At 37.8% G+C, this 17,343-nt stretch overlaps 1 protein-coding gene across 3 annotated transcripts in view; it reads left to right on the forward strand.

Moving 5' to 3' along the window:
• LOC122799897 (E3 ubiquitin-protein ligase RNF14-like) overlaps nt 1-17,343 on the forward strand; it is a 1,216,993-nt gene that overhangs the window by 81,795 nt on the left and 1,117,855 nt on the right. For all 3 annotated transcript variants that reach the window (XM_044069279.1, XM_044069281.1, XM_044069280.1), the window contains exon 3: nt 9,775-9,908. In XM_044069279.1, the coding sequence (XP_043925214.1) occupies nt 9,775-9,908 (134 nt within the window). The remainder of the gene's footprint in view (nt 1-9,774; nt 9,909-17,343) is intronic.

Consider the following 17,343-nt stretch of genomic DNA (forward strand, 5'->3'; position numbering starts at 1 on the left):
GTATGTTTCAGTGATGGCTATCCAGGAGGATAAGCTTAGGATTCTGTCCTTTTGGTTGATGGGTATGAACAACTTTATAGCAGGTACAAAAGTTATACACTTACCATAACAATAACATCTGGATTGTAGAACAGAGCGTGTGTATGTACCTTTAAGAAGCATTTCCAGATGTAAGCACATGCATATAAATAGTTAGAGTTAGCACATGTGGGCAGCAGTGCCATTTTGAGAGAACAGCCAGAGTGTTAACATGTATGAGTATGGTAGTCAGTCTGCTTATAAGTTTATTTATGTTTAAGTTACAAAGCCTCATTTCTGATGTGTTTGTGTGTAATAAAGCTGTTTGAACTGAACCCACAACCGCTTGTCTGTTTTATCCTGTCCAGACAAGCAATATGGTGTCAGAACCAGGATTAAGAGAACAACTTCTTTAAGCCATGAGGTGCAGAGTTGAAGGTGAAGGCAGACTGAGTTGGGCGAGTGAAACAGAGCTCAGACAAACAATAAGGGCCAGAAACAAACTGAAGGTAACCAAAACTTGCATTAATGATTTATTTGGCAAAGAATATGAAATAAAGCATTTGTAAGCCACAAAATCCATTATTAATCAAAAGAATAGCACAAAATGTATTATTAATCAAACAAAAGGCACAAAATGCATTAGTAATTAAACTAAATGTTCAAAACCATGATATCTGATAAAACTGGCAGAGATATTCATATGGGGCTCACAATTCTCTTTGGTTTACATAAAAAGCATGTCTGAAGAAAAACTTCAAGAAAAGAATAATGATCATGATAAGAGATTAAAAGGGCATAACGAGCACAATAAAAGGGCAAATTACGGTTAAAAGGAAAGGCGACTGGATGTTTTTCAGTGAAAGACAATGTTTGAGCACAAGCTACTATTTTGCATTGATCAAAGCTATTCAAAGCATAAGAGTTGTTTGAAGTATCTCATAGTGTACAAAGTGTTTGCAGAGTGTGTGCTTTATTACGGTGCAGTTATTTCAAAGAGTTTGCTATGTGCAAAGTACAGTTAAATCACAAAGTGCAGTCAAAGTACAGCCATTTCAAAAAGTTTATTGTGCTGTGTGCATTTATTCACAGAATGCCGCCATTTCAAAGTGTTTTTTTCACTATACAGTGTTATTTCACAAAGTACAGCCATTTTGAAGGGGTTCTGTGCTGTATACAGTTTATTTGCAAAGTGCATTCATTTCAAAGTGTTTCTTATGCTGAGCTTTTCTACTGTGTACAATTTATTTGCAAAGTACAGTCATTTTGAAGTATTCCTTACACTGATAAAGAGTGATTTCACAAACTGCAGTGATTTTAAAATATTTTTGTGCTACAGATACTTCTTTGGCAAAGTGCAGTTATTTCAAGGAGTCTGTTGTACTATTGGGCATAATTACAAGTTCTAGCATAAGATTCTGGCATATATTTATGAGTGTGTGTTCGTACATAATTCCAAGCACCTTCATTACTATGTGTTGATATGGTAGAGGCATTTTGCAGACCCAATCCACTTGTGTTTGATCATAATATAGCTGAGAACTGAAGAGTATTTGAGCAGGAATATGATATTTTCATACAAGCAGCTTTTTCTGACATTCATTTTATTTAGTTTAGCTGGGTCAGAGGCCATTGAAAGAGAGTGTTCATTTGTGTTTGCACCAGAAGTATATATTTTACTTTAATTTAATGTTCCTTGACATATTCCCCATTATTATCTACCATTTTTTTTATTTTAAATGCATTACAAGGTTTAGGCATCATTGTGGTTCAGTTTATTATGTACTATGAGTTTTTGTGGTGTTTGATTATGTTTTCAATTTACAGTTTGTTTTAACATTTAGTGTGCATTGGTGCTTTAAGAGTTTTTATTAGAGGCAATGATGTATCAAGTGATACTGGGGTGGGGTACAAAAGGATGGTGTGTGCTTTTAGTAATTTGATTCTGATGAAATAACTTGTTTACGAAAGTGCTTAATCCTGGTCTACATTAAATTTATTTGCTCCTGCATCTGCCTTTGTTTTTTCTTTGGGACTGCTCTGCTATTCGTGCTTTGGATTTTGGGTATTTGTCTTCAGTGTTTTGGTTATTGATTTATGTGTGTGTGTATTCGTACATAATTCCAAGCACCTTCATTACTATGTGTTGATATGGCAGAGGCATTTTGCAGACCCAATCCACTTGTGTTTGATCATAATATAGCGGACAACTGAAGAGTATTTGAGCAGGAAAATGATATTTTCATACAAGCAGCTTTTTCTGACATTCATTTTGCTTAAATTAGCTGGGTCAGAGGCCATTGAAAGAGAACATTCATTTGTGTATGCACCAGAAGTGTATGCAGGAGAGGGGGAAAACCACCATATTGTGGTACTGGCTGAATCAAGGGAGGACCCTGAGTGCTTGAAATGTAAATTTAGAGAAATGTGCAATCCCCAGACAAATGTTACATTAGAGAGACACTTACTTTATACAAGAGACCAAAATCCAGGTGAAACCTTTGCAGCTTGTATCACTGACTTGAGAAATAAAGCTAAAACATGCAAATTTGGTTACTTGAAAGATGAGTTAATAAAGGACAAGCTTGTGTGTGGTGTTAGTGCTGCAATAAGAAAGATTTTGCTTTGTGACAGTGATTTGACGTTGAGCAATGCCTTAGAGATTTGTCAAATCCATGAGCTCACAGAAAGGCACACAAGTATGCTTGCAAGAGATAAAAGCATGGTTTCAGCAGCCTCTAGGGCAAACAGAGACAGCATGCAACACGTGGCAAGCAGAAGTGGGCCTCAGCACATGGCAGCAGCAACCCCTGCAGGTTTGGCAGGGAGACCCCATCATTTTCTAGCAAGTTCAAAGACTAGCTCAGTAAAACAGGCAAGCTCAGTGCAGTATAGGGGTGAGTCAGCAAAAATCAAGTCAAGTCTTGTTGTTAACTGTTGTCATTGTGGCGCCACCTATGAATCTAAAAGAGACAAGTGATTAGGATTTGGTCAACAATGCCACAGGTGTAAAAAATTGAACCATTTTCAAAAGTTTTGTAAATCAGGCAAGCCTCATTCGGTTATTAAGAAAGGTCACTCAAAAAAGCAAGTTGATCATGTATAAAGCTGCAACTCTACGTTCTTTGTAGATGGTGTATCAGTGGTCGGTGAATAGGTTAATGCAGTAGATTTGTTAGCAAAGAGCAAAGTATTTTGCACTGTCCTGATCAATGGCAAACCCACAGAGCTCAAAGTAGAGTTACATTACAGTGGATCAAAGTGTAATGTAATGTCAGCAGAAACATTTGCTAAAGTGAGAGCTGGTGAGCAACTTAATTTGGTCAATTGTGCAAAGCTTGTTGCTTATGGAGGTGAAGAGATTCAGACCAAAGGCTCAGTAGTGCTTTCATGCTATTTGGCTGGGAACAGTTACAGCTTGCAATTTTATGTAGTCCAAAGACCTGTGCAGTCATTATTGGGTCTCAGGGACAGTTTAAGAATGAAACTGCTTTCTTTTACCAAGAAAGTACATCATGTAAGCACATATCCCAGTTCCAGGTTTACTGATGCTGTTTTCTCAGAGTATGCTGATGTATTTGACGACAAGCTAGGCAAACTTCCAGTTGTGTACTCCATGAAAGTAGACCCAGAGGTCAGTCCAGTGGTAAGACCAGCAAGGAGAGTTCCAATAGCTATGCAGGACAAAGTCAAGATCCAGCTAGACAAAATGGTACAGCAAGATATGATTTGTCCAGTCACAGAACCAACTGAGTGGGTATCTTCCATGTTAGCTGCTCATAAGAAAAATTCAGATGAAATCAGAATATGCATTGACCAAAGAGACTTGAACAAGGCATTAAAGAGACCTTATCATATTATGCGTAGAGTCGAGGAGATTGCTGCCCTCATGCCAAATGCTACTGTTTTTTTCTGCCTTGGATGCAAAGAGTTCATTTTACCAAGTAATGCTTGATAACAAATCTTCACTACTGACTACATTCAGCATGCCATTTGGTAGATACAGATTCTTCAGGATGCCTTTTGGAATAAATTCTGACAGTGAAGTCTTTCAGCGTGCAGTGGAGCAAATTTTTTCAGGCTACCTGTGTGCAATAATAGTTGATGATTTACTTGTTGGAAGCAATGGTGAAGCAGAGCATGACATAAACCTCAGGAAAGTTCTTGACAGAGCCCATGAAATGAATTTAAAGCTTAATCCTCTGAAATCTAAATTCAGATTACCAGAAGTTACTTATGTAGATAATTTGTTTACCAATGCAGGCTTATGACCAGACCCTTCTAAACAAGCAGCCTTTCTTGAAATGCCAGCTGCAGACAATGTCCAAGCCCTACAGCATTTTTTGGTATGGTTAACTGTTTGGGTAACTTTATCTCTGACTTTAGTCAGTTATCAGTGCCTTTAAGAGAGCTGACACACAAAAATGTTGCCTGGTCTTGGTTAGAACAACACAAGAGAGCATTTGATAACCTCAAACAACAAATTGCCAACCCACCTACATTGAGATACTATGATGTCCACAAACTAGTAGTTCTTTCCTGTCATGCTTCAAAGTTCGGTCTTGGTGCAATTATTCTTCAAGAAGGCAGACCTGTTGCCTATGCATCTAGAACTCTTACGCTAACTGAGATGCAGTATGCTCAAATTGAGAAGGAAGTTTTGGCAATTATGTTCGAATTTCCATGATTATATTTATGGCCGAGCTATCCAAATCAAAACTGATAATCCGACTATAGTTACTATTTTAAAGAACCCTATGCATTCAGCTCCAGCAAGACTTCAAAGAATGCTTATATTACAAAAGTAGAATGCAAAATGGTCTATACAAAAGGTGAACTACTTTATCTGGCTGATACTTTATCCAGATCACCCAGAAGTACTATGGAACAGCTTGATGCAGAGAATTTTGACTTAATTTTTTGACCATGAGACTTGATGAGCTGAGAGATCATACAAAAGACTGATCCAGTTTTGCAAAAGCTCAACCACTTCATTAATGTAGGATGGCTCTCAAAGCAATCTGGTGTACCGCCGGAAGTGCAACCTTATTTTCCATACAGAGATGAGATACTGATGGAAGATGGCATTGTTTTCAAAGGTCCAAAAGTTGTTGTTTCTACTGCCTTACAGCATGAATACATTTAAATTTTGCATCATGGCCACTCAGGTTTTGATTCTCCCAAAAGAAGGGTGAGAGGACTAGTATTTTGGCCTTTTCTATCAAAATACCTTGATAAAGTGCTTTCCTCCTGTTCAGTATGCAACAGTACTAAGTCACATTTGCAAAAAGAGCCACTTCAGCTAAGCCAAATTCCTGAACTACCTTGGTCAGCAGTAGCCACTGATATATTTGAGTGGAACAATCAACATTACTTAGTGTTGGTAGACTCTTATTCGAACTGGTTTGAGATTGATTTGCTGCCTAACATCCAGTGCTGTTATTACTAAGATGAAACATCATTCCTTAGCCCATGGTAGTCCACACAAAGTTATTTCTGACAATGGTGCCCAGTTTACCAGTCATTTGTTTCAGATATTTGCAAAAGAGTGGGACTTTATTCATGTTACTAGTAGTCATGCATACCCACAGACAAACGGCCTTGCTGAACATGCAGTACAGAGTGCAAAGTAATTACTAGAGAGGTCATAGCATGACAATACTGACATCTTCTAGAATTTTCACAATCTCAGAAATATTCCCTGTGACAATCTACTTGGCTCACCTGTTCAGAGACTTCTGTCTAAGCAAACCAGAACAACCTTGCCTATCAGTTCTAGTTTGTTGGTGCCTAATGCTAAAAACAACAAACCAATCAAAGCTCAACTTTTTAAGAAATATTCTTCTCAGAAGTCCCGCTATGATAAAATGAGTGGATTTTGTTGTCTGTTAAAAGAAAGAGAGACAGTGAGGATGTAAATGGCAAAAGACTTTGATCGAATTGGTCAAGTGAGAGGTATATGTGCCAAGCTGAGATCCTACTTAGTGGAATCTGAGGGTACAGAGTACAGGAAAAACTGCAGACATCTTCTTCCTGTATCAGAAATTATATTGCAGCATCGTACCTGTGATACATACTCTAGATCTCAGAGCAACCCTAACAATGTTCATACTGAAGAACATATCTCAGTATCCATTCCTGTTCCTTATGATGTCCCAGATGTCCCCAAAGTTGAACATTCCTTGAAGACCGTCCCCATTGCTAGATCCAACTCTGGCTTTTATGTTACACGTTCAGGTAATATTTCTAGACCTAGTGTAAAATACACAGCAACCTGGACATGATTGTTTTATATGTGTCAAATTTTGTATGATTGCATGTCAAAGAATTAGTTCTGTATAATTGCATATCAAAAGATCATTTCTGTAAATTGCATGCCATTGAATACTGTCATTTAGTATATGATTCATGTCTCAAAGAGGGAGGCTATAGAACAAAGTGTGTATGTGTACCTTTAAGAAGCATTTCCAGATGTAAGCACATGCATATAAATGGTGATCTCGTGCAGGCAGCAGTGCCATTTTGACAGAACAGCGTGTTAGCATGTATGAGTGTGGTAGTTAGTCTGTTCATAAGTTTATTTAACTTTAAGTTACAAAGCCTCATTCCTGATGTAATTGTGTGTAATAAAGCTGCTTGAACTGAACCCACAACCACTTGTCTGTTTTATCCTGACCGGACGAGTGACATGGATGAACAGGTCCATCACTGTCAACATGACCACCATCCTTCTCCTTGTCTCAGTGCAGACATAGCCCGCAGTTTCATTGTTTATGTTGTTTCTTAGACTTCTTTCTTTTGAGCAGCACACCAGAGTTGTGGAGAAAAGGCTAGTTGGAAGAACATTTATAGATAAGAAAGAGGGGCTTATACTCTGTTCAAGTTTTAGATGTCAAACCGACTGGAAACCTTTGGTTTCGATCCTGTTGGCTGATGAAGTTGTATCTGTTTATTCAGATCTGTTGTTATGGTAGGTACATAACTTTTCCTTTTTTTTTTTTTTTTTTACACAAAGGTAAAGATAGGAAACATCCTTTCTGGATTTTATCCAGGTATGGAAGACAGGGAGGTAGAAAAGCAGGAAATGGAGTATACAGATGCTCCATTTGTTTAATTTCTCTAAATATTTAGGAGTTTTTAATACTGTGATAGGAATGGACTCCATTCCTGTGTCAGGGTACAATAAAAGTTCAAGAAATTAGTATTGCTCCGATCTTTGATATTTGTCAAGTATTCTCATTTCAGCAGCCACAGTGTACCAAAATGTCCTCTTTCTGCAGTTTATATGGAGTTATATGTATCAGTAGCTTTTCTGTGTATGCTTGAAAAAAATTCTTTCTTATTAGCCCTATTGCCCCCACCACTCTTGAAACTGAGTTAACTGTCTGTACCCCATACTACTCTAGTGTATATACTTGCATATCCTAGTATTTTATGACTTTGTCTCTCAGTGCACAGGACATTCTTTTGTAGCTATATCAATGATTAATGCTATATGTGTTGTTTTTTTTCTTTTACTACTGTATCTGTTTTTCTTGATTCTGCCTTCTTAACTGTTCGTATTGGATGATTCCACATTATCATAACTTCATTTACACTAATTCTTTGTGGTTCATTTTTTCCAATGTTTCACAGCCGCCTGAGTGTTGTAGTGTTTGTACAATCACTAGTACGCCAGTCAGTCTTGCCACATTATTGTGTCTCTCAGTATACAGACACTCAGATCTCAGTATATTGCAACCAGATACATGTGCAACTGTTTCCAGTTCTGTACTACAGAACCATCATTTGTCTGTATCACTCGCTTTAAGATTTTTTAAATCTGCTTGTACATAGTCTACTATCTTGAGCTGCCAGTTTTAATTTTTCATTTTTGGATTAAATTAATCTCTTCTTAGCCATTCTTGCATCAAATCTTGATCAGCAGTATGAAGTGTACATGTGCAAAATTACTTTATAATAAAACATGAGATGCAAAAAAGAATTGAAGGAATATTGAGGCAAGGATGTGTGACTGGAGATGAATGAATAGAGAAAGATCAAGAGAAACAACTTTATACATGTAATTTAATATCATTTTGTTATTAATTTTTATGTGAAAATTTATATAACAAAATATATTTGTATTCTGAATTGCATAGAAAGGAATAATGTGTTATTAAATTTTTGAATTATGAGATCTCACTCTTGTAAATATAATTTTAAGTTTTTAATAAAGAATACCTGCTCTTTCTATCAAGTGTCTTGTGATCTTTTATAGACACATGAGCTACCAACAACTCAAGTATGTAGGACCTTATTTTAATGTCTCAGCCAAAGGATGGTACCTCAGGAACGGAGCATGCCTTATAATGCTGCACTGCTGTGTTTGTGCTAAAATGTGACTCTGGGGAACTGGTGTGGGGAAAAAACCCACAGCTTTCCAATTCTGCATCATCAAAGGTGAGCATTCTACCTGCTGAGCCTCTGATATTGCTCTTCTGTGTATAATATTGAACTCTAAGCAAAATTCACAAGAGCCCCATAAACAGTTACACTGTTAACATTTAATAATTTCATCTTTTCTTTGTCCCCACTATGAGCCATGAGGGGAGGCTGGATAAGTATTTTAATGTTGAATACAAAATCCTGACTTCCAGAATTATAAACATACCAAATCTCAGTGGCTTCAGTTATGAATAATCATGAAGCCATATTTCTGACAGTCATAATCAGCTCCCTGTCTTTTATGACATATTTAATAGGATCATTCCTTTTAGATGTACTTCATCAAGAGGAATGTTAGTCCTTAATGGGATCATAACATCTCAGTTGTATCACATCAAGAAGAATGTTACTTATTATTGGGATCATAACATCTCAGATGTACCTCATCAAGATAAATGTCAATCATTCTGTGTCTTAAAAATGTTATACTTCAATGATGAAAGGATCTGTCACACATTCATTGTTAGGATTTTTAAATATCCATGGTAAATAATACTAAATTACATTAATTTAGCAAAAGAACTTTTAATAAATATAAAGTAACATTTTAATTATTCTGTAAGTTTCCTAGCCAAAGTTTTTAGCAAATGTTCAAAGTTTTTCCCATTTATTCCACATTATGCAAGGATGTATTCCACATTTTAGAGATGGAAGTTTCAGAGCACTGAATTGGATAGGGCTACAGGCAGTATTATGATTTTCATTGTCCTTTTTTTCAATAGGAATTTAAACAGAATGGAAATTAGACTGAGGATTTTGTATCTGAATTGATTTAGATGATGGTTTTGCAGTACAATTGATTTTTACTTTGTCATTGTTTATGAGAAGTACAGTAAATGCAAGTTTTGGTCTCACAATTCACTGTTATGTGAGAACTGCAATCAGTAAATGACTAACTATCACCAAACTGTACTTTGCAGGTTTTCTGAATTGCAGATGGGAAGGTTGAAGCTATCATTTTCACTGGGTAAAAGTAGTCCGTTGGCTGTACATTAGAACTGCAAAAGCACATGGCTCTACGTTAAATCTTTACTGCAATATATGTCTTTAATTTTCTTCTGTAAAACTTAAGAGCCAAAGTTATGAATATGATGAAATATTCTGCGGTGTGCATTAAATGACTATATTGCACTTTATAACCACTAATTCACTGGCTTTGTATAATACATCAGTAACATATTGCATCAGATCCTGTAGTGTGCAATATTTTGTACTGTTTTTAACTTTCTATATATGAATCTCATTCAAATTCTGTTTTCTTTCTTGCAGGCAGAAATGAACAACTTGAATACATAGTTGAGTTTTTGCCACCAATTATCCTGAGATTTGATCTGCCTGTAGACTACCCATCAGCGTCTGCTCCAGCATTCACACTTCATTGCAAGTGGCTTTCTGAAAGTCAGGTTTGTCTTCAAATAGTTTTTTTTTGTTTTTGTTTGTTTTGGCTGCTTTTATTTAATTACTGCATATTTTAAAATGTTAATTAGCAACATTATAGAACGGTTTATACAGTATAATCATCATTCGAATACTGTTTTGCAAGGATGCTAATTATTTATAGCTATTTTAGTAAAATAAGTTGATAACTATTAATAGTAATATGCTTTTACCAAAAGCAAGTAAAGTTGATAGGCACTCACACTATATGTTTAATTTTTAGAATTGAATAGGTGACCTTCCTTTTTTTTTAAGGTAACCACTTTTCTGTCCAACAACAAAATTTTAATTGGCTGAGCAGCTGAGCAAATAAGGTACTGTGGATATTTCTAGGGTCAGTACAATGGCTAATTAACATTAGCCACTCCCTGGACTGTCACATTAGCATGTGGCTTCATTTGCAAACTTTTGTCCATACTGAGGCCCCCGTGCAGGGAAAACCTTAGAGATAGACAGAAAGGCTTTGGAGATAATATATTCGCTTTACTCTAAGCCCTTCTGAATCCAGTGGCATATTTGTTTAACATTAATCATAGAGCACAAAACTGTATGCCCCCAGGAATTCATCTCCATTTTTAAGTTATTCTTATATCAATATCAGTATTTCTTAAATGTAACAACTGATACTTCCATTGCATAATAAATTCTCCTCATTTCTTTTTCACTTCATTTGTGTTAAAGCTTGTTTCATCATCTATGCATTCTTTATTTTTTTGATAGATTGTTTTAAGCATGCAGAGAGATTCACTGTTGTAATTAATACATATTTAAACACTGGCAATTTATTTATATTTATTTATGGTATTTCCATAATGCATTGACAACCAGTCAGTTTTATGTAAATAATTAGTTGTGCAGCAGTATCTTCGTAATATACTAGTAATACTTCTGAGCAAGTTCCTTAAAACTAATATCTTGCACCAGCTGACAATAAAGTATCTAAAAGTTGCTTAATAAATCATTCAGACACCACTGTCTATAATATTTCTTATGTGACCAGCTGTGATCCTCTCCAGCAGGCTGGAACAAACACTGGAATAACTAGTTCTAACGAGTCTACACGGAAGCTTCTACTCTCCCTGCCTGCGTGCTATCTGGCTTTAGAAGCTTCTCCTGACGGGTTAAACACTCTGTGGTCATCCCCTGCCCAACAGACTCGCCCAGCAAAATACCTTGTGAAAGAGTATAAATCTGCTTAAGTTACCTGCCTGAAGCAGCTCCAAAAACAAACTAAAAAGCACATCTTTCTAAACTCTTCTCCCGACGGGTTAAATACTCTGTGGTCATCCCCTGCCCAACAGACTCGCCCAGCAAAATACCTTGTGAAAGAGTATAAATCTGCTTAAGTTACCTGCCTGAAGCAGCTCCAAAAACAAACTAAAAAGCACAGCTTTCTAAACTGTAGGTGTTCCTTCTATTGCAATTTATCCACACACTGAATCTGTTTTTAAAAGTATCTGCTTTTAAAAAAGTGAATTGCTCCTTATTTAAATTATTACTACAGGGCAGATGAGCATACACACAGGTTAGTTTTTCTGGCTGTAGTAACTTACTTTGGCCACCAGGTGGAAACAATGTCAGCAGTCTACCACATTTCTCACTGTTTTAACTAATAGTCTTCTTCTTCTTCTTTCGGCTTTTCCCGGTTAGGGGTCGCCACAGTGGATCACCTGTCCACTCATGATTGGCTGTGGAGTTTTTACAGTGTTGAGTTGCCAGCCCAATGCCCAACATGTCATGTCAGAAAGTTACATTCCCACATTGTGGAAAGTCTCACATATAATTCCCCTCCACAAAGGCGGACCCTCTGCAGAACTAACCAATTACCGCCCCATAGCTATTCTCTCTCCACTCTCCAAAATACTAGAGAGATGCATACACTCTCTGGTCTCACACTACCTCCTTACTAACAACCTCCTTTCCAGTACTCAGCATGGTTTCTGACCAAACCATAGCACCACCACTGCCTTACTCTCCTTTACTAACTCTATCCTTCAGCATAAAAACAATGGCTATCTCTCCTCTGCTACTTTCCTAGACCTATCTAAAGCATTTGACATGGTCCCACACAAACAACTTATCTCTGTCCTCAATAACCTATCCTTCTCACAATCAGTCACCAACTGGTTTCAGAGTTACCTGTCTGACCGCCAACAATCCGTTGTATGGCAGAATGACATATCTCCCCAACTACCTGTCTCCATAGGGGTTCCCCAAGGATCCATCCTTGGACCCCTACTTTTCTCTGTTTACACCAATAATCTAGCCTCTGCCACCAAACATGGCACACTCATCCAATACGCAGATGACTCTACCATCATCTGCTCAGCCCAGTCCCTACCCAAACTGCAAAAGTCACACAGGAAGCCTTTTCCTCTGTTGAAACATGGTTATCCGATGCCCAATTAATACTCAACCCAAACAAAACTAAACTACTCATCTTCCAACCCACCAAACATACTCAAAACAACTCTCACTTTAACATCACAGCAAAAGACAACACCACTATATACCCAACTGAACACACCAAATTGCTAGGAGTGGAAATAGACAATAAACTAAAATTTGACATTCACATATCCATGACCATAAAAAAGTCCACAAAAAACTAGGAGCATTATACAGAAATAAACAATTTCTCACCAAAGCAGCAAAGATTTCAATAGCAAATTCCCACCTTATCTCCACCCTACTTTATGCCTCTCCAGTATAAACCAACCTAAGGCAATGTGATCTAAACAAGCTAGAGACCTGCTACAACAAAATCGCAAAATTCGCCACAGTGGCATCCTACCGTAGTCACCACTGTCTCTCACTTGCTGAACTGGGCTGGCTTGAACTCCCTCACCTCCTTCAGTGGTATCAATTCTCACCCACCCACAAACTAGTAAACCATCCACTAAATGTCCCATCCCTCCAGAATCTACTCCAACCCTATCGCACCACCAGAACACTAAGATCCAGCAACAAAAATCACTTGCAGATCACTAAAGCCAATAACTCTGCTGGTGAAGCACTATTCTCTTGCGCCATAGCCAAATTATGGAACTCACTCCCACCCACAATTACCTCCGTACCATCATGCACCAACTTCAAAACTTTATTAAAAGCGCACCTAAAAACATGCTGGCTATGCTCTTGCAACTCCCACTCTAATATCATCCACCCCATCCAACAACTACCTTTCTTTCACCTCCACTAACTACCTTGATGATAGCAAGCTCAGGTGCTCATAAGCCTAGTACTTATTATACAGCAGGAACTTCTCATTGTTACATTTGTTAATGCCTGTTATGTACTTCACAGATAAATATTCTAGTTGTCTGCTGATGTACTATGTTCTTCATCTGTAAATATGTTGTAAGTAATTTCTATGTTAAATTGTTAATCACTATGTAATCCAATGTAACTACTGTCTGTTTATTTTACTGTGGAGCTTTTCTCCCCGGGCCTCCGCTGAAAATGGACCCACGTCCAGTCGGACACTCCCGGTCAAAAAATTTAAATAAATAAATAAATAAAATAATAAAACCTTCCACAGAAGGCACACACGTGCACACACTCACACCTAGGGCCAATTTAGAGTGTCCAATCCACCTACAGCATGTCTTTGGGATGTGGGAGGAAACCAGAGCACCCGGAGGAAACCCACGCGACCACAGGGAGGATATGCAGACTCCGCACAGAAGGCACCCCAGCCAAGGATCGAACCGGAGAACATCTTGCTGTGAGGTGGCAACGCTACCTGCTGCACCACCGTGGCCGTCCTAAAGCATACTTTTTCAAAACTGGAAAAAACTGAAATAAGCTTATGCAAGCTATGTCCGGTAGTTTAGCACAAGGCATTAAAATTGGGAACTGCTAACGAGGTTCACCTTGTTTTCTTGGGTTTGACTCTCTCAGTCACCATATGCCTACTGTGAGTCAATAAGCTAGTCATTCAACCAAGTAGTGTTACCGAGCCTTCACTGAAAATGGACACCCCAGTTAACAACATATATAAATAAATAAATCCAGTAACTAAAAATAACAACTCATGTAGCCAGCCTGGCTTTCTCATACACAAAGCTGTTTAATAAATTCCACCACGGCCCATGACACAGAAGAATAAAAGTTCTAGCTACGACACACACAAAAGAAAAAAAAAATCCCTGTTCAGGTAACAACACAGCTACTGAATGGATTGAGCCAGGAGGATGATGGTGAATGGCTGTTGTTGGGCAACATGGCAGATTTGTCTCACAGTTCAGCGACATCTGCTTGGAGGACCAATTGTTGCTCTGACTCCCTAATGAAATGGCAGGATTGGCAATAACAAGTGTCAAAATGCTGGGGCGAAAAAGAATCAAAAATATGGCAAAAAGTGCAAACATCAATCATCGCTTTTCTCCTTTAAACTCATTTTTCAGCATGGGTAAGCCCCCATACATACCAAATCCCTGTTCAGGTAACAACACAGCTACTGAATGGATTGAGCCAGGAGGATGATGGTGAATGGCTGTTGTTGGGCAACATGGCAGATTTGTCTCACAGTTCAGCGACATCTGCGTGGAGGACCAATTGTTGCTCTGACTCCCTAATGAAATGGCAGGATTGGCAATAACAAGTGTCAAAATGCTGGGGCGAAAAAGAATCAAAAATATGGCAAAAAGTGCAAACATCAATCATCGCTTTTCTCCTTTAAACTCATTTTTCAGCATGGGTAAGCCCCCATACATACCACAAACTTGGTATATACCAACTCTGAGATCGCCATACCTCAGCAAAAAGGGAATTCTGAGAGATGTCAATCTCAAGCTTAGTATATGTATGTCCAGATTTTCAGTCATTAAGTATCTGCATTCTGGGACTCAGCATTTTGAGTTCCATCATTTCCAGTGGCTTCTTATTGCCCATTGGGGTACACACCTACTAAGCACATGCGGTTTCTGCTGTGCATTATCCTCAAGCAGGAAGTACCATGCAGAACACAGTGCTGCTGCAGAGAGAACTGCTCTGCAGGAGAGGACACGCTGCTGTTCTGTTCCTGAAAAACTGGCCTGCTCCCTACTACTCCACTCTCATGGGGGGATGGATTTCCTAGGCTCCGCACACAACAACAAATGGGTTGTAGGACTCTCGCTTACCATGGGGATGGGATAACTGGTTGAAGATAGACAAACCAATGGGCAGGTCCAGCAGAGGTAGAGAACTGGGGAAGAAGACAAAAGAAAAACACTTAACAAATCTACAGGTTAATAATGAGCACATAGTAAACTTGCCAGGGCGTTAAAAAAATACTAAATTTGGGCATGTCTCACTGCTCAAAATAAATGTTATTCAAAAAAGGTGTAAACTGAGGCATATGCCTGGGTACGCCCATGGCTTTAAGGTGACAGCTGGTTAAAGGTTTTCCTCTTGCCCTTGTTCTCCCATTACCACTCTTGTATTTGTTATGCAATGCCATTTTCTGGCAAGACTAAATTAAATAGGACTGAAATACAAATCTCTCATTTGTTAAGCGACCGAAACATTTTCATTTTTAGGGGAAACCTTTGATTGATCACGTCCTACTTTGTCAGGCACTCAATCATCACAGCAAGAAGACTGCCCATTTCCTGATGACATTTCAATATGTTTGCACCGACTACATCATAGATTCCATCCTTTTAGGTTTGCCGCACTCAGAGAAGAGGGATTTTAGCTTTCTCCCCCACTTTCTCCAAATCTTTCTAATCTCAGCATCAGCATATATAAAGTTCAGGAATTTCAGCATATATAAAGTTCAGGGATTGTCTGTATGTTTTTTATAACCTTGGCAGTATTTCTGTTTTGAGCTTGCAATCTTTTTCAAGTAACAGGAAGTCAATTAAATAAAACACAATTATGCATAGCAGAACCTAATTTTTTACTGCTTCAGCAAATTACATACATTTAATTATCAAGTACATCCCCCCCTTAAATACAATGCATAAGTACAACATTTTACTTTTACAATATTAAGCAAGATTATTTGTGTACAAATAGCTGAAACACAATGTAAAACTGTTTTACTAGAAGAATTGAGGCAAAACATTCCAAGTACAAGTTATTTTGAAACACCTCTAGGCATTGGTGAAGTCCTTAAATTCTAACACTCACATTTCCCAGCTACCCCTGCTGTTTTTACCTCTGCGGGCACTCCTAATCAGCAGGTCACCTCCACCTTTCCCTTAACGGTACCTCAGTCCTTCATAAATGTATTACATAATTGTCATGATTTCAGGTTGTACCTTGCAAAGTCTCCCTCTATCCCAAACATAATTAAAAGGTGCCTTATTAAGCTCTCACTTGTAAGTTTACTCACCTCATTCTAGTTTTATGGTTCCATTTCGGTTTCATACAACATTATACAAACTATGCAAGCTACTATTACCTGTCTCTAGTGTAATTAGCTGTCCCATTGATGCTCCATTACCAAATCATTTAATTTCCCATCCATACCATTCATCACATGAAAATCTCTAGTTCAGTTTTGACATACCTAACAGAAAGCTTTGCTTATGTTGTGGACTCCTTTTAGTGGTAGTATTAGTGACTACGTGCTCTTCTTTGCTCAGATGACCAGCTTGTCTGCATAATACTGCCCTCATAACTCCTGGACTTCTGATTAATGACTACTCCTTGGTAAGAAGGCTGTTTGATACCTACTCTCTAATGTACATTTTCTTAATCATGTCAATGCATTCCAGTCCTACACCCATGCCAGTTCCCCAAATGTCCTCTTACTACTGCAGTTCATTTAAGCATTTTAAAAACACCTTTATTGAATTATCACTAGTGACATAGGCAAACTTTCATTTTTATAACAGTAATCAAACCATATAAACAAGCTCACATTTACAAACATTATACATCACATATATTGTTCTATACAATATAATCAATCCACCATCTGCCTTCTCTCAAACCTCTTTCCTCCTCCAAAACATTTTTCTGCATGTATTTTTCCATAATTTCTTTTTTTCTATGTAATTTACCTCTACCCTTTCCTAAAGATTTCACTTCTTGTTCTTTTATCTCTGATACAATATCCACTACTTAAATATGTTGGTTTAGCCTTTGTTTTTCCATTTTCTAGTAAGTGCATTTTTGTCAGCCATCAGAATTAAAATCAAGGCCTTACTACATCTAGGAAATTCAGATCCTGTATCCCAGCTGAAAAAGTTACACCCATTTGCTCAACCAATATTTCTGACAGAGTACTCTGTAGGTGAATTTTTCAAGTGCTAAAACATCACATTCAAAAAGAAGACACTTCCAAAAGTACTCATTCTGATAGGCTCACTTTTATTCTCCTCAGAATCATGTAGCTTGCTTGTGTTGCAGTCATCCCAATCAAGCTACTTGTTAGTGACAATATTAAAGAAAGGAGAGACCCAC

The sequence above is a fragment of the Protopterus annectens genome, chromosome 4.part0 (genome assembly GCF_019279795.1).
Source record: "Protopterus annectens isolate FY-2018-M chromosome 4.part0, PAN1.0, whole genome shotgun sequence".
In the NCBI taxonomy this organism is placed as follows: domain Eukaryota; kingdom Metazoa; phylum Chordata; order Ceratodontiformes; family Protopteridae; genus Protopterus; species Protopterus annectens.